The sequence below is a fragment of the Protopterus annectens genome, chromosome 5.part0, assembly GCF_019279795.1.
Source record: "Protopterus annectens isolate FY-2018-M chromosome 5.part0, PAN1.0, whole genome shotgun sequence".
In the NCBI taxonomy this organism is placed as follows: Eukaryota; Metazoa; Chordata; order Ceratodontiformes; family Protopteridae; genus Protopterus; species Protopterus annectens.
In genome coordinates, this window is record NC_056735.1 from 1,745,477,519 (window position 1) to 1,745,500,764 (window position 23,246).

Genomic DNA, 23,246 nt, shown 5'->3' on the forward strand with positions numbered 1-23,246 from the left:
GGCCGCATAAGAGAGGAGGCATGGAGGAGTTGGAAATGGAATTAAGGGTAGCCAGCTGCGTGTTCATTTTCTTGAAACCCGCAGCTGTAGGGTCCTTCAACATTTCACTCGCTTCCTTGATCAAGTCCCTTTGAAGACGAGTGAAATGGCACAGGTAATTCAGCGAACGCATGGTAAATGTCGCTGAGGAGAACATCCGCTGCACTATCCATGGACCTAGATTCCTTGTTAGGTGGATGGACAGGCACTGAAGGATCAGCCAGTTCCTTCTTTGTGGCGGCAGCTACCACCATAGCATCCACAGAAACTCCTTTTGATAAAAATTGCTTGTCTGATGGAGCTGTGATGAATTTGGAGGGTCTCCTGGGAGTGGGGTCCACTGAATCAGGAGCCGTCCATGCCTTCTTAGCAACCACCTGCATGAGGGGTCAAGGGGGACACCCAGGAGGTGGAAGGACGAGAGCCAAACGCCTCAAGATACACAGATTCGTCCTCCGAAGGGTTGAGGGCTGGCCAATTTCCCCTCTGTTTAAGGATCTCCAGAATGTCTGCAAATGAGACATCTTCAGAAGGGGAACGGGGGGAACCCTCAGAATCATCCAGATCTGTGCCCGACGTGATAGACTCAGGTGAGTCAATGTGCTTCCTCTTGCACTTCCTCTTCCGAGGGGGCTCTTCTGCCAAATCAGGAGAGGCCTCGGAAGAGGATGAAATCCCAAAGGGGCTCCTGAGGAGCTGGCTCTCTGCGGTCCGGGATGAGGGAGTGAGTCGACTTACCCTGAGGCAGCATAGAGGGAGGGGCTGACGGAGCCGACTGTGGAGTAGAGCCAGGCTCTAACACACTCCGCATGACCTCGAATGCACCCCTGTCAGGCAGAGCCAGAGGTCCCGCCCGAGGAGCTAAGGACCCCCTCGGCACCGACAGTGATGGCTCCGAGGCGATGTCGGAGCCGAACTCACCAGCCGAAGCACCGAGAGGGAGAGGGGTCGGACAAGGGTCCGATGCCACTCACCCCTCGAGCCGACGAGGAGGTCCGCGCCGAGATTCCTCCACGGAAGAAAACGGAGCCGACGGAGCCGAAGACAATTGTCTCGGCTCGAAGTGACCACAGTCTCGGTTCCGACAACCCGCCCGAACTCAAAAGAGTCGAAGGAGGAAAGAGTTGATGGACGGGCAGGCACCGACTGATGAGTCGGGCTCTGAAGCATCTGGGCTAGTGCCTCGGACTTAAGTAGTCGACTCACCACCCTCTGAAGGTCATGATCGGAAAGCCTCGATGACCTAGAGGAATGAGACCTTTGGCTCCGTTCAGACAGCAGGGAGATCCTGGAGCCGAATGAACGGAGCCAAGAGAAGGTGACCTAGACCTCTTTCTGGTTGTCGGCTCAAGATCTTGTCGGAGCCGACACGGTACTCGATAACCTCGGCTCCGCCGGCCGAGGAAGCCACAGAAACTGTGGACTGAGTCTTATCGGCTCCAGCGAGCCGATAAAGGCAAAGGTTGAACAACCTGAGGTCTCGGCTCAGAAGCGGAGCCGAAGACCTCGATGCCTTAGAGGGCTTCCCTGTTGAAACTGACAGGGAATCCTCTGGTTTTAACAAGCCTCTCAGAATCAACTTGTTTTTTCTCTCCTGCAGGACCCAGGGGCTGAAGCCATGGCACACAGCACAGGAGTCCTGCAGGTGCAAAGGCCCCAGACAATAGACACAAGAAGTGTGAGTGTCTGTCAGAGACATTTTCTGACAGCACGCATCACACTTCTTGAATCCAGAGACCTTTGCTTCCTTTGACATTTTCCTAACTGACAGGTGTACACTAACACACACCCAAACACACAGTTATACCCTGTCAGAAAAAATTATTAATACTAAAAATAATAACAATTTTAGTAAAATACTAATAATTAAGCACAAAAAGTTAAAGTAACTACACAAACACACCCTAGGGAGGGAAGGCCAAAGGCCAAGGGAAGAACCAACGGTTCTTTAATAAGAAAACGGGAAAAAATAGGGTCGGGATAAAGATCTATATCCTACACTAATTTAGGAAGAATTAAAGTTAAAGGGAAAAAGAGTAACTTTTTGTATAAAAAGCTAACACTCACCAGGAACCGGTAGAAGCAACCAACCTCGAAGCTGTAGCGGCAAACGAGATCTGAGGTAACTCTCGCCTAGCATTGTGGGATATAAGGGAGCCTCGGCGGTGGAACCAACTCTCGAGCTTTTAGAGTGGCCGAGTCGGAGCCGAGGTCGGCTCCGAACCCATCCAGCAAGAATGAAGGCGAGATAGACAACTTAACATCAAACTTTACCTTCAACTAAAAGCAAATACAAAACAAAGGCTTTTGAGTATAGTGAAGGAAAGGAAAGGAATAGAAAGGGGGATGGCGGGTGAGTAACCCGGACTGCAATGGTGAATACACTCGAACATCTACATTTATGGTAAGTGTATACAACTGTACTATGTTCTTCGTGTTTCACTGTTGCAGTCATTACCATTTGGGTAGAATCCCAAAGCTATGGATGGGAGGATAGAACTAAACAGCATTAGGAGCGGCTATAAGGCCCTGCAGGACTGCAGTGGCAAAGCCTGCCTTGGATTTTGAAAAGCGAGGTAAATGACAATGCTTTGTGAAGGTATAAACTGAGCTCCAAGTAGCAGCTTCTAGAATGTCTTTGGTTGGAACTCCTCTGAAAAAAGCTGTTGAAGTAGAGGCAGCCCTGGTGGAATGTGATCTAATCCCCTTGGGCACAGGTTTACCAAAGTGCAAATAGCAGAAACGAATGCAGTGGCTTATCCACTTAGAAATAGTCTGCTTTGATATAGCCTTCCCCACTGACCCTGTAGCAAATGCTACCAGTAGTTGCTCAGATTTTCTTACAGATTTGGTCCTGTATAAGTAGAATCTTAGTTGTCTGTGGACATCCAATGAATGCATAATCTGCTCCCTCTTGTTCTGCGGATTTGGGTAAAATGTTGGCAGATGAATGGTCTGGTTAAGAGCCACACTGGATACCACCTTAGGCATAAAAGAAGGATTGGTCCTGAGTGACACCCTGTCCGGGTAAAATATAACAAAAGGCTCCACTGCCATGAGAGCTTGTAGTTCTGAAACCCTTCTTGCTGAAGTGACTGATAAGAGAAAATCTGTTTTCCAAGTTAGAAATTTTATATCCGCAGTAGCTGCTGGTTAAAAAGGAAGCAGGGTTGAGTTTTTCCAAGCATGAAATTGAGGTCTCATGCAGGAGTTGGAGATTTTCTGGGAGGCCTTAAATGTTTGGCCCCTCTAAGATACTGTTTAAGCAGAGGATGAGAAAAGAGGGGAGGCTCTGTGTTGTAATGAGCTGAGATGGCAGAGGCATGGATTTTTATTGAAGAAAAAGATAGGCCCTTGTCAAGCATCTCAGTCAAATATTGTAAAATCTGAGGAATATTGGGCTTTGCTGTGTCTGCTCCTTGTGCTTGGTTCCAAGCACATAATCTCTTCCATTTATCAGCATAAGATTTTCTAGTACTAGGCCTTCTGGCTTCCAAGATGACATCCATCACAAATTTACTGAGAGGTGTTGTTTGAATAATTAAATCATCAGTCATGCTGCAAGGTTCAGAGTTTGGAGCTGAGTGTGCAGAATTTGATTGTTCTGCTGAGACAGTAGATGACGTATTTGAGGCAAATACCAATTAAGTTGTTGAGACATATTCCTTAGAAGTGGGTACCAGTGTTGTCGTGGCCAGTCTGGAGCAACTAGGATAATTTTTGGTTTTTCCTGTCTGACTTTTAGTAAGAACTTGGAGAGAAGAGGCCAAGGGGGAAAGGCACAGACCGATCGGTTTTTCCAACTGAAGGATAGGGCGTCCACTTTCCATGCTTTCTTGTGATGAATTCTTGTGCAGAATTTGTCTAGGTGATAATTATGGGGAGCGGCAAACAGATCTATGTCTGGGCTCCCCCATTTCCGTGCTTACATGCTGAAGATTTGTGGATCCAGTTTCCATTCGTGTGGGTCCATAAGATTTCTACTTAGGTCTGCCAGAGTATTTTGTTTTCCTGGCAGAAATTGAGCTTGAAGATGTCTTTGGTAAGTCAAAGCAGTGTTCCACAATATCATGGCTAGTCTGCAAAGTGGGTAGGAATGTGTACCCCCCTGCTTATTTATGTACCCCATAACCGTGGTGTTTGTCCATCTTTATCAGTAGTTGCCCTGGATGAAGTAAGTCCTTGAAGGCTGTCAGAGCATTCTGAACAGTTAGCATCTCTTTCTGGTTGATATACAGATGCATTTGTTTTGGGCTCCATTTGCCCTGAATGCATCTCCACGCCAGGTGGGCCTCCCAAGCATAGTCTGATGCATCTGTAGTTAGAGTTTGGGTGGCAGGGGGTAGAGTGAAAGACAGCCCCTTGTTTTGGTGTCATGTCTCCGCTCACCAAAGAAATTCCTGTTGTAGGCAGGGAATGAGAGGTATCATTGTTTCCAGACTGTGACAATGATGGCTCCATAAACTTTTTAGGTACCATTGAAGTTTCCTCATATGCAGTCTTGCATATGGAATTAGTAAAATGCAGGATGCCATGAACCCCAAAGCCTGCAGAATTTGTCTTGCAGATAACTGGGTTTTTGTTGCCATTTGTTGGAAGTACATTGTCAGTTGCCTTTGTCTGGCGTAATGTAAGCCCATCTGGGCAGTTGTATTCAAGCTTGCACCCAGGAATGTAAATATCTGAGAGGGTACCAGCTGGGATTTCTTTTCGTTTATAGTGTACCCCAGGCATGTTAGAAGCCTTTTTACAAGTGCCAAATGTTGAAGAAGTGTGTCCTTGTCCTCTGCTTGAATGAGACATTCGTCCAGATAAGGATAAATTTGTATACCACTTTGTCTGCAGAATGCAATTTCTGGTGCCAGGCACTTTGTAAAGACCCTGGGAGCAGTAGTTAAGCCAAAGGGCAGTGCAGAGAATTGGTAATGAAAACACCTGCCTTGAAGCGGAGGTATCTTCTGCATGATTCCCTTAATGGGATATGCAGGTATGCCTCAAGTCTAGAGTCACTAACCAAGTGTTTCTGCCCAGCATAGGCAGTAGCTGTTGTAAAGTCAGCATTTTGAATTTTGGAATGTCCAGGAACGTGTTCAAAATCGATAAATCCAGTATTGGATGCCAAGAATTGTCTTTTCTGGGTACCAGGAAAAGTCTTGAATAAAAACCTTGTCCTTTTTCCTTTTCTGGTACTGGCTGAATAGCCCCCATATCCATGAGGGAACTTGAGAACTTGAAAAATTGAGAAATGAGAACTTGTTTCTGAGCCTCTGCCCACTAATTTTGTGGCAGATCTGGCCATCCATTTGGAACTGGCAAAGTATGGAAATGAAATCTGTACCTCTGGGATACTATGTTCAATACCCACTTGCACTGGGTAATTAACTGCCAATTTTTTGCATGAAGTGCTAGTTTTCCCCCCAAGGGGGCTGCCAACAGATAAGTGCTTGGTGATGGTAGAGGAAAGTCATTGAGGCTGCTTACTGTAGGGTTGTCCTTAGTTTCCTCCAGATTTGGAGGTGGAGGCACCCCCATTGCTTTGGCCTGTAAGAACCCTGTGATTGGCATCTGGAGCCTTTTGAGTGCCTGGATTTGCCTTGAGTGGCTCTGTTGGACACTGGAAAGGACCAATTTTTAGTAGGCCAGTGCCTACTGAACCTGGGTGGCTGCACTTGCAAGAAATCTTTTACAGTTTGCATAGATTTAGCTTAGTCTTCCATTTTCTTTAAAATCTCTTCTGCCTTATTACCAAACAGAGCGTCATGCTGCAAGGGGGCATCGGACAATTTAGCTTTAACATGATCAGGCAGATTTTTCTCCTTGAGCCAGGCATGCCTTCTAATCACAGATCTAATAACTGCAGCCCTGCAAGAGGCCTCCAAGGAATCAAAACCACATTGCAAAGTATGCGTTCCAACCTGTTCTGCTGCATGCAATAATTCCTGTAATTCTTTATTTTCCACACAATCAGAAATCAACATCATTTTCTGTTTCAGTAGGCCCATAACATGCTGTTGATATTTAAGCATATGAAATTGGCAGTTTAAGGCTCTGCTTGCCAAGGTTGCAAACGTATAAACCTTCTTTCCCCATCTATCCAGTGCCCTGGAATCTCTATCAGAGGGGATAGGATTTTTGGCTGTAGAGGCCTTAACACCCTTGGGACCCTGTGAAATAGTCTCAGGGTCAGCAGCAGGATTTTCGAATAGAAATTTGTGAGAGTCAGGAACCCTGTAATATCGGTCTGGCTTACTAGGAGCCAGAGGTAGGGAATCAGGAGCCATGTTAGATTCTGAAAACACATCAACAATGTCTAATACAGGAGGTACAGCCAAAGGCCTATGCTGAGGAAGAAGGAAATCCCTAAGCCTCTTTTTTGATTCAGGGAAGTCCTGACTCTCCCAGTGAAAATGTTCCCTTAAAGTATGCAAAGTTTCTCCAAAAGAGTAATCCTCAGGAGGAGAAACAGATGGGATGGATTCCTCTGCATCAGAATCCTCATAGGGTGGAATGGAAAATTCCTGATCAGAAGAGGAATCAGAAGAAATGGAAAACTGATCTGAAGATTCATAATCAGTGCCTTGCCTAGGCCTCTTAGCAGGGGGGGGATTGGGAACCCCTGATCAAGGTAATTAAGTCCTCAACCATTTTGATAATCTGTTTTTTAGGCATGGGGGCCTGAGCAGGTGGCTCATGCGTCATTTTTTTAGACCTAGAAGATGCTTTTGAACTTGTTTTTGAAGCTGGTGTCAGTTTCATATAAAAATGTTGAGGCCTGAAAACATCCTCAGAAGCCGGTGCCTACTCAGCGGCTCTGGACCCATTCAAGGGAGAGACATCCGCGGGTTCAATACTCTGAGAATCTCACGGCATACCGGACTCCGCATGGGTCTTGGTAGTGACCTGCGATTCAAAAGTAGCAGGTATCAAGGGCTGCGAAAGCGCCTCACTGAGCACCGGCGACTGGCTTAGGAGAAGCTTAGTCAGTTTTGGACCCCAACTATGTCTTTTTCTTTGCGTTTTTTTGTGAACTCCGGTAGTCAGATTACTAACAGACGACATTTCAGGATAATTAAATCTTGATCCAAAATATTTAGAACCAAAACTATACAGACGCTTAACAGTGCGTTGGTTAAATCTAGCACAAAACCGACAGCAAGGCACGTTATGATCTGGGCCTAGGCAAGGAATACAGTATAAATGGAAATACTTATGAGGTATTTGCTTTCCACAAGTAATGCAATTATTAACTTTTACTGACATTGGTAAGGAGCAAGAAAAAGTTTTCCCAATGGGGTACCTGGCTTTAGTTTGAAGAGTTTGGTTCTGAAACTCGAATGCGAAAATTTCAGGAATCGGCTGACTGGCACTTGCAAACTGCTTCTGCTTCCGGCATTGTGCGGCAAGAAAGACAGAATAAAATGGCGTTGGCTGTATGTTTTATACCCCTGACGACCTGATGTCATGGAAGAGGAGACAGCAACTGACGCAGAACCCAAGACTTTGTTATTCAGGCCGACTGAGGGCATCCTGCCAGCATATAACCCAAATGTAATGACTGCAACAGTGAAACACGAAGAACATCTAGGATTGCAACAGTGAATACACTCAAACATCTACATTTATGGTAAGTGTACACAACTGTACTATGTTCTTTGTGTTTCACTGTTGCAGCCATTACATTTGGGTATAGTCCCAAAGCTAAGTTTGGGAGGAGGAATTTAAATAGAATTAGGACCAGCTATAAGGCCCTGCAAGACTGCAGTGGCAAAACCAGCTCCGGATTTAGAGAAAATTGGCAAATGATAATGCTTGGAGAAAGCATGTACAGAACCCCAGGTAGCAGCTTCTAGGATGTCCCTTGTAGGAACACCCTTGAGAAAGGCTGTAGAGGTAGACGCAGCCCTGGAATAAATGTGGTCTGATGCCCTGTGGGATAGGTTTTCCATGGTGCTTATAGCAGAAATGAATGCAGTGGCCTATCTATTTTGAAATGGTTTGCTCTGAAATAGCTTCCCCCGCTCTCCCTGCAGCAAATGCCACCAGCAGTTGTTCAGCTTTCCTTTGAGGTTTAGTCCTGTCCAAGTAGAATCTAAGTTGTCTGCGCACATCTAAGGAGTGCAGTATCTTTTCCCCTTTGTTCTGTGGGTTAGGAAGCAAGGTAGGCAAATGAATGGACTGATTAAGAGCCACACTGGATATCACCTTGGACATGAAGGAGGGATTTGGTTCTGAGGGACACCCTGTCCGCATGAAAGATGATGAAAGGCTCTACTCCCATAAGGGCCTGTAACTCAGATACCCTTCTTGCAGAAGTGATTGCTAAAAGGAAAGCGGTTTTCCAGGAAAGAAATTTTAAATCTGCAGTAGCAGCTGGCTGAAAAGGAGGAAGAGTGAGTTTCTCCAAGAGAAAGTTAAGGTACCAGGCTGGAGTTGGAGCTCTCCTCGATGGCCTTAAATTTTTGGCCTCTCTGAGGAACTGCTTGAGCAGTGGGTGAAAGAAGAGGGGAGGCTCTGTGCTATAAGGAGCTGAAATGGCTGAGGCATGAGTTTTGATGGCAGAAAAGGACAAGCCTTATGAAGCATCTCAGTCAAATATTGTAGAATCTGAGGTAAATTGGGCACTGCTGCACTCACCCCTTGAGATTGGTACCAGGTACAAAATCTTTTCCATTTTGCAGCATAAGATTTTCTAGCACTAGGCCTCCTAGCCCCTAAAATGATATCCATCACTGATTTACTGAGGGATGGTAAAGGCGAGATTAGGTAATTAGCCAGGTTACTAGGTTCAGGGTTTGCAGCTGAGACAACAGGGAATGAGTCTGAGGCAGGTGCCATGGGGCCAAGCGTGACACACTGTGCAGGAGGGAGTACCAGTGTTGGCATGGCCAGTCTGGTGCAATTAAAATCGTCCTTGGCTTGTCCTGTTTGATCTTTAGTAGTACCTTGGAGAGCAGAGGCAGAGGAGGAAAGGCATAAACTGATAGGTTTTTCCAGCTGAAGGATAGAGCATCCACTTTCCAAGCTAGTTTGTGGGGAATCCTTGTGCAAAATTTGTCCAATTGATGGTTCCTGAAGGAGACAAACAGGTCTATATCTGGGCTCCCCCCATTTGCTTGTCAACATGTTGAAAATCTTTGGTTCCAGTTTCCACTCGTATGGATCCATGACGTTTCTGCTTAGTCCATCTGCCAGTGTATTTAGTTTTCCTGGGAGGAATTGAGCTTGTAGATTCACTTGGTAGCTCAAGGCTGTGTTCCACAATGCCATGGCTAGTCTGCAGAGGGGGTAAGTGGGTGTACCCCTCTGCCTGTTTATGTACCACAGGACCGTGGTGTTGTCAGTCTTTACTATTAGTTGTCCTGGAAGAATGTGGTCCTTGAAGGCTGTCGGAGCATTCTGAACAGCTAACATTTCCTTTTGATTTATGCTTAGGTGCATTTGACTTGGGTTCCATTTGCCCTGAATGCAATTCCCTGCAGGTGAGCCCCCCCATGCATAGTCTGATGCGTCTGTTAAGGTTTGGGGGGCAGGGGGTTGTGTGAATGGTAGTCCCTTGTTTTGGTGGCAGGCCTCTGCCCACCAAAGGAACTCTAGGCGTAGGCAAGATATAACAGGAATCATAGCTTCTAGATCTTGTGAATGTTGACATCACAGGCTTTTGAGATACCACTGCAATTTCCTCATATGCAGCCTTGCATATGGAATTAGAAAAATGCAGGAGGCCATGAACCCCAAGGCTTGCAGTATTTGCTTTTCAGATAACTGGGTTTTTTTGGCCATTTCTTTGAAGTAGGTTGTCAAATGAGTCCGTTGCTCTGGCGTGAGGAAAGCCATCTGGGAAGTTGTACTCAAGCTTGCTCCCAGGAATATAATTTGTTGACAGGGTACAAGGTGTGATTTTTTTTTCGTTTATGGTGTACCCCAGACAAGTCAGTACCCTTTGAACAAAGGCTAGATGATTCAAAAGCATGTCCTGGCTTTCTGCCTGAATTAGACAGTCGTCGACATATGGATATATTTGAATATTTCTTTGCCTGCAGAATGCAATGACTGGAGCCAGGCACTTTGTGAATACCCTGGGCGCAGTAGAAAAGCCAAAGGGCAGTGCAGAGAACTGACAGTGCATGTAGCCTGCTTTGAAGCGTAGGTATCTTCTGCAAGACTGTGCAGGGTATGCTTCTTTTAAGTCTAGTGTTGCCAACCATGCATCTTTGCCTAGCACAGGAAGCAGCTGGTGAAGAGTCAGCATCTTGAATTTTGGAATCACCAGAAAGGTATTTAGAGTAGAAAGGTCCAGAATAGGACGCCATGTATTGCCTTTTCTGGGTACCAGAAAAAATCTCGAATAGAAACCTTGTCCCTTTTCCTCTTCTGGTACCAACTGAATAGCCCCCATGCTTAAGAGAGAGAATACTTGATTTTGGGCCTCTGCCCACTGATTTGGGGGTAAGATATGGCCGCCCGCTTGGTGTTGGTAAGGTGTGGAAGTGAAATTTGTATTCTTGGGACACTACATTTAAAACCCATTTCTCCTGGGTAATGAGTTCCCAGTTTTTGGCCTGCAGACCAATCTTTCCGCCTAAAGGAGCATTCAGTTGGGAAGTGCTTGGAAGTTTTAAAAGCAAGTCATTGAGACAGTTTTCCACAGGGGGGAGTCTTACTACTCCCTGATTTGGGTGTGGAAACCCCCCACTGCTTAGTCTTGTGGGTCCCCTGGGACTGAAACTTAGGGTTTCTGCTGTGCCTGGATTTGGCTTGAGAAGACCTGGAAGGGGCTGGAAAGGACCAATTCTTAGAGGGCCAGTGCCTACTAAATCTAGGAGGCAGAACTTGTAAGAAATCTTTAACAGTTTGCATAGATTTAGCTTTATCTTCCATCTTCTTAAGAACTTCCTCAGCCTTGTTGCCAAACAGGCGGTCCTGATTTAAGGGAGCATCCAACAATTTAGCTAGAACATGATCAGCAAAGACTGCTACTTAAGTCAAGCATGCCTTCTGAAAACAGACCCATTTAACAGCAGCCCAGCAAGAGGCCTCTAATGAATCAAATCCACATTACAAAGTTAGTTTTCCAACCTGTTCAGCAGAATGCATTTAGTCCTATAATTCTTTGTTTTCTGCAGTCAAGAATCAACATAATTTTCTGTTTAAGCAATTCAATAACATGTTGCTGATACTTCAACATATGAAACTGGCAGTTTAAAGCCCTAATGGCCAAGGTTGCAGAAGTGTAAACCTTCGTACCCCATCTATCCAGTGCCCTGGAGTCTCTATCAGAAGGGGTAGGATTTTTAGCAGTAGAAGCCTTACTGCCCTTGGTTCCCTGTGAAATAGTCTCTGGATCCGCAATAGGATTTTTAAAAAGGAACTTGTGTGAATCAGGAACCCGGTAATATCGGTCAGGTTTTCTGGGAGCAGGAAGCAAAGGATCAGGTGCCAAACTAGATTCCGAAAAAGCATCAACAATATCTAGTACAGGAGGAATACCTAATGGCCTATGATGAGGCAGGAGTAAGACATCCCTAAGCCTCTTTTTTGAATCAGAAAAATCCTGGCTTTCCCAGTGGAAATGCTCAGAGTATGGAAGGTTTCACCAAAAGAAAAATCCTCTGGAGGGGAAGCAGAGGGAATAGAGTCCACTGCATCAGAATCCTCATAAGTAGATAAGGGCAAATCCAGATCATCGGAAGAATCAAAAAAATCAGAATCCTGGTCAGAAGATTTGAAAAATGTTATTTAATTTGCGTGCTCTGCTCCTATGCTGCGCTGGATCCAAAGTCTTCTTAGGACACACAGTCTTGCTGTGATGTTTACCGCTGAATCAGAGGCACAGAACTTTGCATGACTCCATCTGTAGTCTGTTTAAAGCACCAAGCCTTTCAAATTGCACACTGATAAAGAAATATATTTTGCAGCTATAAGCACAGTTACAGATAACTTATTTTATAACAAACGACACGTACTATTTCTGTCAGATTGTAGCATATATTTACAAAGTTTTCCTTCATTACAGATATGAATGATGACTTCTACAAAATACCTCTCTCTGTCCTTCTCTCACATAACTGAATTACTACAATTGCTACACAGAGAGCTAGTCACACACATAGATGTCGTTTCCTCTTGGTATGTTTGTTTTGTGGGAAGTCACATCTATTGTCCTGTCAGCAGTTCTGCTGATGTGAAAATGCACAAATGCACGCAATCAGAACAGCAGAAGTATTAATGGAAACGTCTGTTCTGTTCCCACTGGAAAACATCACATATTGCTGAATTTATAAAAAAGGATGTCTATTAATAGATATTTGTTCTGCAAACATGAGAAAATCATGTAATGCTTGCTTTCCAATATTGCTTTGTTAGGCATTTTCTTTTTGATGCTGTGAAGAGAAGCCTGTCTGTTATACATATAATATGAATGCACATTTTAAACTCTATAGATATATTCAAGCAAACGTTTTCTTTCAGCATATTTACAACAGAATTATTTTCAGCCTTATATTCATAATATCCAACAAGATTCAGAAACAACTTCAGTCCTAGGTCTCTTAGAAGGGGGAGGTTGGCTTTCCCTGATTAGAGTAATAATATCTTCAGCCATTCTTATCATTTGTTTTTAGGCATAGAGGCCTGGGCATCATTTTTTTAGGCATGGTTCGAGATTTAGGCCTAAATGAAGGAGGAGGCGTCGGCTTAATATGCAAGTCCGTAGGCCTGAATACACCCTCAGAAGCCGCTGCCTGCATAGTGGCTCTGGACCCATCCAAGGTAGAGACATCTGCAGGTTCCAAAGCTGAAGCATCTTGCAGCATACCGGACTCCGAATGGGTCTCAGTAGAGGCCTGCGAATCAGAAGTAGTGAGTATCAGGGGCTGCAAAAGCACCTCACTGGCTTAGAAGTGTCGTCGGCAGTTATGGACCTTGATGGCCTGTCTCTGTCTTTATCTTTGCGTTTTTTTGAAATCCTGGTAGTTGGATGGGTAACCGACATCATTTCTGGATAATTAAACCGAAAACTGAAATATTTAGAGGCAAAAATATACAGACGACGGTTAGTGCGCTGATTAAATAAAGCACAAAACCGACAGCAAGGTACGTCATGGTCAGGGCCTAGGCAAGGAATACAGTACGAATGAAAATCTTTATGTGGTATTTGCTTTCCACAAGTAATGCAATTATTAACTTTTACTCACATCGGTAAGGAGCAAGAAAAAGTTTCCCCAACGGTGTACTTAAGCTTTAGTTGAAGACCTCGGTTCGGAAACTCGAAAACAAAAATTTCAGGAGTTGGCCGACCGGCACTTGCGAACTGCTTCTGCTTCGGGCACCGCACGGCAAGAAAGACTGATGTAATGGCATCGGCTGCATGTTTTATACCCCTGACAACCTGACGTCATGGAAGAAGGGGCAGCAACCAACGCAGGACCCAAGACTTTGTTAATCAGGCCGACTGAGGGCTACTGCAAGCAGATAACCCAAATGTAATGACTGAAACAGTGAAACACGAAGAACATCTGTATATCTACAGAGAAATGCACCCATAAATGCTCCATTCATTGCAGAGGGTCCCTCAAGGCAAGGTTCATCAATATTATTAGGATCAACATCCAAAAACTTCAAAAGCATCATGCAGAAGGAAAATGTATTACAGTTATCAATGACTCCTCTAAACAAAGCACGAGAGAGAATGAAAATTACATTAAAATAAAAGGCTGAGTGACTTGTGCTACCATAAAACTTAAAAAAGGAAATGTTACTGGATTCCCTATCAAAGAGAAGACAGAGTCCAGCTGTTTTGCTGTCACTAAACTGACAGCTTGAAGACACAGTTCATTGAATAAAGGAAAATGCACAATTTAAAAAGTGAATTTTTAGATTTAAAGCTTTTAACATGATATAACAGGTATCTTCAAAGTGGTAATAAACGCTGCCTAAACAGTATCAGTATACTGTTAAGATTCATTTTATTTAATTCAGAGAGAGTGACATCCACATTTCTAACTTTGTACATTATCCTAGTCAAATCAGTAACTAACTAAACATTTACTAAAATAAATTGCACATACTTAACTGAACAGGATTACTTAAAATTCCTCAAACTGACCTGCATCCAGCAACTGTGTTTGCTGAGGAAAGGGATCTGACATCTGTGATAACTAAAGTGTTATCAGATTCTAGTGCAGAAAGGTCAAGAGTACTAGTGTCATTTGCCACCCGAAGAGGTTCATTTTCGTTGACCAACCATCGTGTTACTGCTTTATTAGGAGAACTGGTGCCAGATGGTGGAGAAGATGCTGTAACTTGCAAAGTCTGCAAAAGAGGCAAAAAAATAATTCTGCAAAGAAATTAGAGGTTAAGAATACATACAGTAGGTTACTACAGGAAGTTAAACAAAGGTCCATTTATTGCACAACAATCAAGAAATTTTGAAGTGCTACAATTAATATGACAATGGGCAATGAAAGAATGAACTGTATCATACAGAACCGTATTAAAATGTATTACAGCACCTGAAGGTAAACAAAAGTTATGTACTTATAACAATCGATGTGTTGTTTTCTTTTCATCTGGTTTAATGTGTGGGTTGTCAGATCCGCCGGATCAGACTTTAGCACCTTATACCAAAGCTTTGGATCTGAAAGCTCTGACTCCTCCCCTACACACAATTCCCTCTCCTGCCTGAAATACCTCAGCTCGAATTTGCTGAGTGACAAAGGATGTCACACTATATAAATATATATGGACAAGAAAAAAATATAATAAAATATTAAGTGTAAGAGACAGAAGACATCAGGCAGGGTCAGGAGGAGATCTGGCTGATCCATACAAGTAGATGACAATTTGGTAGGGGGAAGGAGAGAGGGGAGCTGAACCAAACAAAAGACAACACAGATCTATTGTTAAAGTGATTATAAATTTTTTTGTATCCAATGTTTTTTTTCATCTGATTCAATGTGTGGGACAGATTCCCAAGCTACTCGACAGGGACCTGGGTGGTCTCAAGGAAGGACATTCCTGAGTATGGCAGAGCCAAAAGATGCGAGAATTCTAGACTGCACATTTAACTTGTAGTAAAATAAAGTGAAAGCTGAGGACCAAGTTGCAGTGTGGATATTACTGACAGGCACTTACTTTGCAAACGTGGATGATGTTGCCATTGCTCTGGTAGAGTGCCCCTTAGGCTTTGATTTTAAAGACATACCGCGTGAACCACACACAAACAAAATGCAATCTGCCAACCATTTTAAGAGTTACCTTAGATACTGATTGCCCCAGCTTTTTCTTGTTGAAGGATATAAACAGTTGACCTAATCTTCTGATATTCTTAGTATAATGGAGGCAGAACCAGAGTTGTTTATGCTACTCTAAGGTGTACAATATATGTTCTCCTTTACTGATAAAATTGGGTAAGAAAACTGACAAATCAATCTGCGGATTCAAGTTATATTCAGAAGTTATTCTAGGAAAGAAGAGGGGTTTGTTCTCAATGACATACTGTCTTTATGAAAGGAAAGGGAAATTTTGCTTGAGTGCCTGTAGCTCTGAAAGACATTTGGCAGATGTAATGGCAATCAGAAAAAAATCTTCCACAACACAAGCTTTAAATCTACAGATGCTAATGGTTTGAAGGTTTTTTTTTGTTACAGAAGGAAGTAAGACTGTTGCCACTGTTTTGCTGAGAGACCACTTGTGAGGCAGTAGTACAGTTCTGCTCAGTTTGTCCGCAATGATGTTGGGACATTCCAGCCATGTGCATTGCTACTAGCAAGTACTTTGAAGACATCGTCCAGTGCCAAATTCTCATGGCTTTCTGGCAGACAGGACATAATTGGGCTCTGCTTTACTTGTTGATGTACCAAGCCACAGACAGACTGTATGAAAATAACATCCTTGGGTAGATGGTCCTGAAATGCCTGCAATGTAGGAAGGACTGCTCTTAACTCCATGACACTGATATGGAGTTTGGCTTCTATCATAGACCAAAGTTCCTTGGACTGTCTTCCCTTCGAAATGCCACCCCTCCACTCAAAAAGGGAGGTGTCTGTAGTAACTCCTGCTATGGGTACTGCAGGAAAAACAGTTTGCAATAAGTTACTGAACTGGACATCCACCACAGAATATGGTCCTCGCATACCTGCATAAGACATGCTCTTTAATGAAGGGAATAAAGTTTTTGTGACGACTGTACAGCTAACGTCCAATGTAGAATTCTCTTGTGGTATCTGGCTAAGGGAACTATTACTATAGAAAAAGCCATTAAACTCAGGAGGCATAATACCATTTGAGCCTGGGGTCTGGGATGATTTTTTACCTGGAGAGCTACAGATCTCATGCCGGGTGAAGTTCTGCTATCTGATATACAGTGTCTATGTGGCAACTTAAGGATTATATGGATTGAGTAAGGAGGTAGCTTGCTTTTGCTGGTGTTTACAGAGATGCTCAGTGAGCTGTCAATTGTAATAGGAATGACTGATTTGTAAGTAGATCTCTGATGGTAGTAGTTAGAAGTCAATGGTTTAGATATGGTAATGCTTGGATCTCTTGTAACCTGATATACGTGGTAACAGCTGCCATTATCTTGGTGAACACCTAGAGGGGCTGTGGTGAGACCGAAAAGCCACACTCTGAACTGATAATGACTGGCTTCCAGCTAGAAACAAAAGAATATGTAGACTGCTGCTGGATCTTGATACAATAGTAGGCATCCTGGAGTTTGACGGAGCACAATCAATAGTTCTTCCTCAGCAGAGGCAGACTAACTAAACACAATTTTGTCTGTTTCACAAACTGACTCAGATTGCAGAGATTTAAAACTGGTCTGAGGTATCCTGTCTTTTTTGGAAGTAAAAAGAACCTTGAACTGACCACAGATCTTAGTTGGTCTTGGGGAACTTGCTGGATGACTCTCTTGTCCAGCAACTTTGACTCTTCCAATGCTGCAGATTACAACTGCTTGGATGGAGTATCAAGAATCTTTTTTTCCTTTCGGGGTTCTAAAAAGGGTATTGTATAACCTTTGGTAATGATCCTTAGCACCTAAGAATTGGAAGTTATATTTTACCAGACTAGAGGATGTACAGATAAACCTCCCCCGACTGCCTCAGTAGTGCTTAAGCCCATTTCACTACCTGTCCAATGTTTCTGGCTCCCAGTTAGGGGGATGGATAGAGGAACTCACTTTGGACAGTTCCTTTTTCCTGGCTGCTGCTACCACCATGGCATCGACAAGGGACCGTTAGCCCAATGTTTTCTTTCTCTGGGGCATGGCATCTAGAATTATGTTCGGTTTCCTTGGGATGGGCTTTGCCACATCAGTCTACTTCCAGGAATTTTGGGTAATGAGGTAGACTTAGGCATCGGGAAGAGGGACCACCCAGGGATTTGAAGGGCCAGACCCAAAGGCTTTGAGAAACACAGACTCAACAGGAGGAGGAGAGCTTTGGTGGACCCTCCCGACCTATTTCATCAACAGAAAGATGTCTCCACAGGAAATGGCTTTGTGGGGGAACCTAATGGAAACTTCTCCATTTAAGTTGGTATCTTTAGTTACAGACTCAGGAGGGGAGTCTATGCCTCCCCTTACAAGTCCTCTACCAAGGAATCTGCTTTAGGGTTTTTGAAGGAGGTGCACCGGAATCTGATGTGGGACTCTAATGCTGAGTAGTCTCGAAGCCTAAAGGATCCTTCTGTCCTCGTCCATCAGAATGAGAGGAAGTAGGCATCGTCTTCAGAGGGAGTCTGGATGGATCCGAACTCAGAGCATGTACCAGTCATCTTTTTTTTTTTTTTTTTTTTTTTTTAGCACCCTTACTGAATTGTCACTTGTTACATACGCAAATTTACATTTGTATAAAAGTAATCAAACTATTAAGCTCACGTTTACAAACATTATACTTCACATATACTGCTATACATCATATAGGATGAGCAACATTACATAAATTGTTTAATAAGGGGGGAGGCAGGAACTGAATAATCAGTTACGACACAGGTAATCACACATTTATATAAATGAAAAAAAAAAAACACGGACACAATCGTAAATGCAAGCGTTTTACATCACAAACCATACTGACACACAACCAGATGCAAACATTATACGTCACTTAAAATCCACCCAATCATTTTCACTCAAACATTACATAGCTCATTTAAGTCCTGCCTTCTTTTAAACCTCATTCCTCCCCTGTATGTATTGTTCCCACAATTCCCATTTTTTCTTATGTAGTTTGCTCCTACCCTTTTTTAAAGATCTCAATTCCAGTTGTTTTACCTCTGCTACTATAGTCACTACTTATATTATCATTTGTTTAGATCCTGATTTCCGTTTTCTAGTAACTGCTTTTTTGGCAGCCACCATAATTAGACACATCAAATACTTACCATGTCTAGGCAATTCCAATTCTGCATCATAGCTCAGAAAAATAATCTCCCCTAGTCACACCAATTTGCACACTCAGCATCTCCAACACTGCATCCTGCAGGGAATCCTTAAAGTCCACCAACTCAGTGCACTCCAGAAAATATGCTCCCAGTTACCTCTTTCAATCCAGTCACACCCCTCCAACATTTGCTGTCCACCTGAGGAAAATTTTTCTGAAATCTACTTGGGGTATCAAAGTACCTATGCAAACATTTCCAAGCAAAAATCCTAAATCTTCTAGATTTTGTTGCATATTTGGCAGACATACATATATACTTTCATTGTTTCTTTGTGAATTGCTTACCAAATCTCTCTTCCCAATCCTTTTTAACCTCCTCTGATTGATTCTTAGTTATCATGCAACAAATTATAAGCTCTATTAATTATTCCTTTTTTAATATCAGCTTCTGTTCTAGATTTTACTAAAAACTCTATCAGTGCTAGTCTTTCATTTAGGAACCCCCCTACTCCCTTGTCATTGCATATACTCTATCAATTCTTAATAGCAAAGGTAACCTCTAACCTGCAGTCCAAATAAATTCTTGACACCTTCCCATTCCATCACCTTTCCTTCTATAGTGATTTGCTCCCAATACCTTTGTTCCTTTGCCAGTATCCTCCAATAAAGTCCAGCCCCCTCTTGTCTATTGTCTATATCACTAATTGCAGTCATCCCTATTGACTATGTACCAGTCATCTTGACCCAGCCAAGGCTCTTTCTTTACTCTCGAAAGCCAACCCAGCCAATGGAACCAAAGAGCCACCTAAGTTACCAGAATTGGTAGCCCTCTTAACTCTATGGACAGATGGCTCAGAGAAGGACCTCTGAAATGAGCTGTCCAATGCTGATGTCCCGAGTGGTAGGGACAGTTCCAAAACCTTGGGGCCGACACCAACATTGGAGCTCTGACAAAGGCTTGGTTCTGGGACTCCACTGGACCTAAGTGCACCAGTGTTGAGTGAGAGAAGATGTTGAAGCCAAAGTCTCCAGAGCTGTAGACTCAAACTGGTACCATGTGAAGGCTGGATGTGACATACACTGACTCCAAGAATGGAGAGGGCACAGAAAGCTAAACAGTTGTGATGCAAGGGGATGATCCTGGCTCTTTCCTCAAGGACAGAGCTAGGATGACTCCCAGCTGAATCGGAGTCCTCAAAAACTTCATCTTTTGGTCAATGTCGACTTTGGTGAGACTCCTCAAAGACTTACCAGACCTTCAAGAAGAGGTTAGTGAAGCAAGCCCCTCAAAGGTAATTTTTGCAAGATAGGAGACTGAAGCCTAGGACTGATGGGTCCAGGTGACAAAAGTCTTCCGGGATGGAGTCTAGATCCTAGGAACAGTAAGATCAGACTGTTTCAAATCCTTAGGTGCTGGACCCACAACAGCTGTGGGGTCTGGAGACTTTTCTTGGACTTGTATAAGTAATCCACAGTTCTCTTTTCTTCAGATTTTTTTTCTTGCTTTGTCACTATCCTTTTCTCACTTTTTTCTAACCTTTCCTTGTCTCATTTTTTTTATCAGTATAAGTAGAAGAAGTGGTTGCCTTTGGGCTCAAAAACATTTTGGGTCCTGTCTGTGGGGGAAGAAGGCATATCAAGATGAGTTTTTCCTTTCTCCCATGGAGGGCTCTGAATGCAGCACAAACAGAGCATGAATCCTGCAAGTCGGAAGGCCCCAGACAGAAGACGCACTGAGTGTGGGTCTTGAGGGGGTACTTTATGACCCAAGGAGGAACATTCTTAAAACCTGTTGACAACAGATGAAACAGTAATAAAATTTTATATAAATGGGAACCACGAGTTAGCTATCCTAACGCTAAATTTAAGAAAACACACATACAGTAGCAAAACATGAAAATCACATGAATCTAACCTTAACTACACTGAACCCAACAGCAATCTAACCTAATAACTACTATCAAAATTCTCAAAAGGGAAGAAAAAGATTTTCACTTATAAAAAGTAACGGAGCTCTCTGTCCACACATCTGGTTTAGTTAGGTGACAAATGAGATCTGAGATAATTCAGGCAGGAGAGGAGAATTGTGGGTAGGGGAGAAGTCAGAGCTTTCGGATCCAAAGTTTTGGTATTTGGTACAAAGATCAGATCTGACCATATCAGAAAACCCACACGCTGAATCAGAAAAAAATACATCAGATGTTACAGCACAGAACAAGAGAAAGTAAACATCTGTTAATACTCATCATAAACAGCAGATGCATTCTTAACATTATAAGATGACTTACTACACGACCCTCCTTAAGGTGTCTTAGGTTAAAGGTTTCTTTTCCTCAAACTTGGATTTCAGTCTTTTCTTCCAGAAAAATCCTAAATTTGAGTATCCAATGCCACTATAATGACACATATGATGCATACTGTGTGCCAGTTACATAACTACACTTCTGTCTTGATCCCTCACTGCAGTACACATTGTTCCCTTAGCAAACGCTTTCCTACAAGTTATAGTATTCTTCACCTAAAACAGGAAGGTCATTTTGGAAATTGAAATAATATAGACTGTTTCTGGGGTACAGAAGGTTGCACCCCTGACTATGACCTATATGACTTGGGTTTGAGTAGCAGTCCTGGCATTGAGCAAGCCAGGGAAAGGAAGGTGTGAATGGGGCACTTTCCACTAACTGTACAAAAGAAGGGAGAAGATCTTGGATGCAGGCACTCAGACAACACATACAGTGGAAACTGAAGAAATCACCACTTGTGTTTGAGGATGCGGACTGAGTGGGTCACAGTTACTTGCTGGCAGTATCACTTGTGGAGATGAGGAATGTCCATTGTGTGCTGCCAAAACTCACTTCCCCTTCCCTTACCCACCCCACCCCAATGCTTGACTAAATGATGGCCTCTCTCAGCGACAGAGAACAAACAGGTCGACTGGAATACATCAAATTCTAAACTTATTTGTTACGTCTAATGTTGGGGATCCTCCATGATTCTTAGGTTAGCATGATTGCTGAGAATTACAGCAAGGGTGGAAAAGAATGTTGAATGCACAATCACAGATTCCAGATGGCAAAAGATCTGGTATAGGAACTTAAATTGTTCTACATACCCCAAATCATGGTCTAGACAATGTTTCAGGATGCCATGCAGAGAAGATTAAGTGGCTGTAGCTATGGCACAAATACCAACCACTGATACATTCCTGAACATGCAATGACGAGACACTCCTCCAACAGATAAGCTCTGACGGTTACATTTGCCAATGTCAGACAGTTAACTGAAAGTAACGGGACGGTCACTAATTCACATAGAACCCAACCTGGTTAGCAACCACAGGGCCTTCTCTCCTTGGCATCAAAGGGACAGAATTCTTTGTATTCCTAAACTTGTGCATCCACCTCAAGTAACACCTAAGCTGCTGATGCATATCCAAGAGTGTGAAAGGATTTCTCATGAGTTTTGCCACTTTAAAGAAACCATGGAAGTTGACATATTTCAGGAAAAACTCAAAACTATCTTTGAGAGGAAATGTGGACTTCATCATTCACTCCAATGGAGCTCAGGAAGTTTGCACTGTAACTTCCAATGGGTGCAGCCTAAGCCTTTTGATAGAATCAAATTATGTCCTCACATTTCAAACAAATGTTCATATCCCTGGAACCATAGGAGTTATGAAAGAAATATAAATGGCAAACTGTTCAGCACAAACTATAGTTATAGTGGTAGTAGACACAGTAACTATTACATTTTTAATATTTTGTAAACAACTTACAGTATCTCACCAACCACTCAAGTTACACACATACTGTCAAACAGCATTTTATTTATCTAGCTGACAGCTTTCATATCAGGCTAAGCAGTTCTGTGTTACTTAGTTGTTGAGACATTTAGAAAAATGAGAAAATTATATCTATATAAATTATCATAAAAATAACAGTTAATATCTCTTCATCTATGTAAACAGAGGTCAAATATTACTGCAGTTGAGTTTACCATTGTGTAAGCTTTAAGATGAAATCTTTTAAAACCTTGTACATTGCATTGTTTTGGAATTACTGATGCAAATATAACAAGCAATATTTGACACCTAGAGGCAACAGTAGGAGTTAACTGCAGATGCACCTGGAGGCGCCACTCGGATGTAATGAGTTAACGGGTTCTTTATTCCTGGAAAAATTTTGATATGGCTCCCTGTACCTAAAAAGCCAGGAGGCTGAAGGCGCACCATATAAAAGGTGATAACCATGAAGAAGAATTTTTTCTACAAAATGAACTTCAATGATGCCAAGCTACAAAGCTCAAACTTCAGACGGGCAAATCTGTTATAATTAAGTTTAGGTCCCACAGTGGGAAGTGGTTATTCAATGGAGAACAAGCTATTACACTTTTAATAAACTGTTTGACACGCTGGTGCTAGACAAAGTCATAGTGTACAGAAATAGCTGATTTATACACAACATGCAACCATGAAATAACTGATTAACCAAACTATACAAGTGCTGGAAGTACACCTGCAAAACTAAACAACTGGCTTGCAAAGGGTTCTTCTCAACCCAAACAAAGAATTTACACTTGAAGCATAGATGTGGCAAAACCTACAGTGGAAGGCTTATTAGTAGCTTCAATCACTTCTGAAGTCCATGCCAACAATGCCAGTGGAATGAGGAAGTCTACATAAGGAATAAAATCCTATGGTGGATCCAGATGTCCCTCCAACCAAACCATAAAATGAAGCCTTGGCTAGGACTAGGAGAGACTCCAAAACAGAAATCAAAAACATCACAGCCACCAATGGGCAATAAGAATGAGTTAAGGTCCCTC

The 23,246-nt window shown here is 42.9% G+C and overlaps 1 protein-coding gene across 1 annotated transcript in view; it reads right to left on the reverse strand.

Moving 5' to 3' along the window:
• Positions 1 to 23,246, reverse strand: part of MORC3 (MORC family CW-type zinc finger 3) — a 2,525,474-nt gene that overhangs the window by 320,586 nt on the left and 2,181,642 nt on the right. The window contains exon 13 of the mRNA XM_044071548.1: positions 14,144 to 14,349. Within this exon, the coding sequence (XP_043927483.1) occupies positions 14,144 to 14,349 (206 nt within the window). The remainder of the gene's footprint in view (positions 1 to 14,143; positions 14,350 to 23,246) is intronic.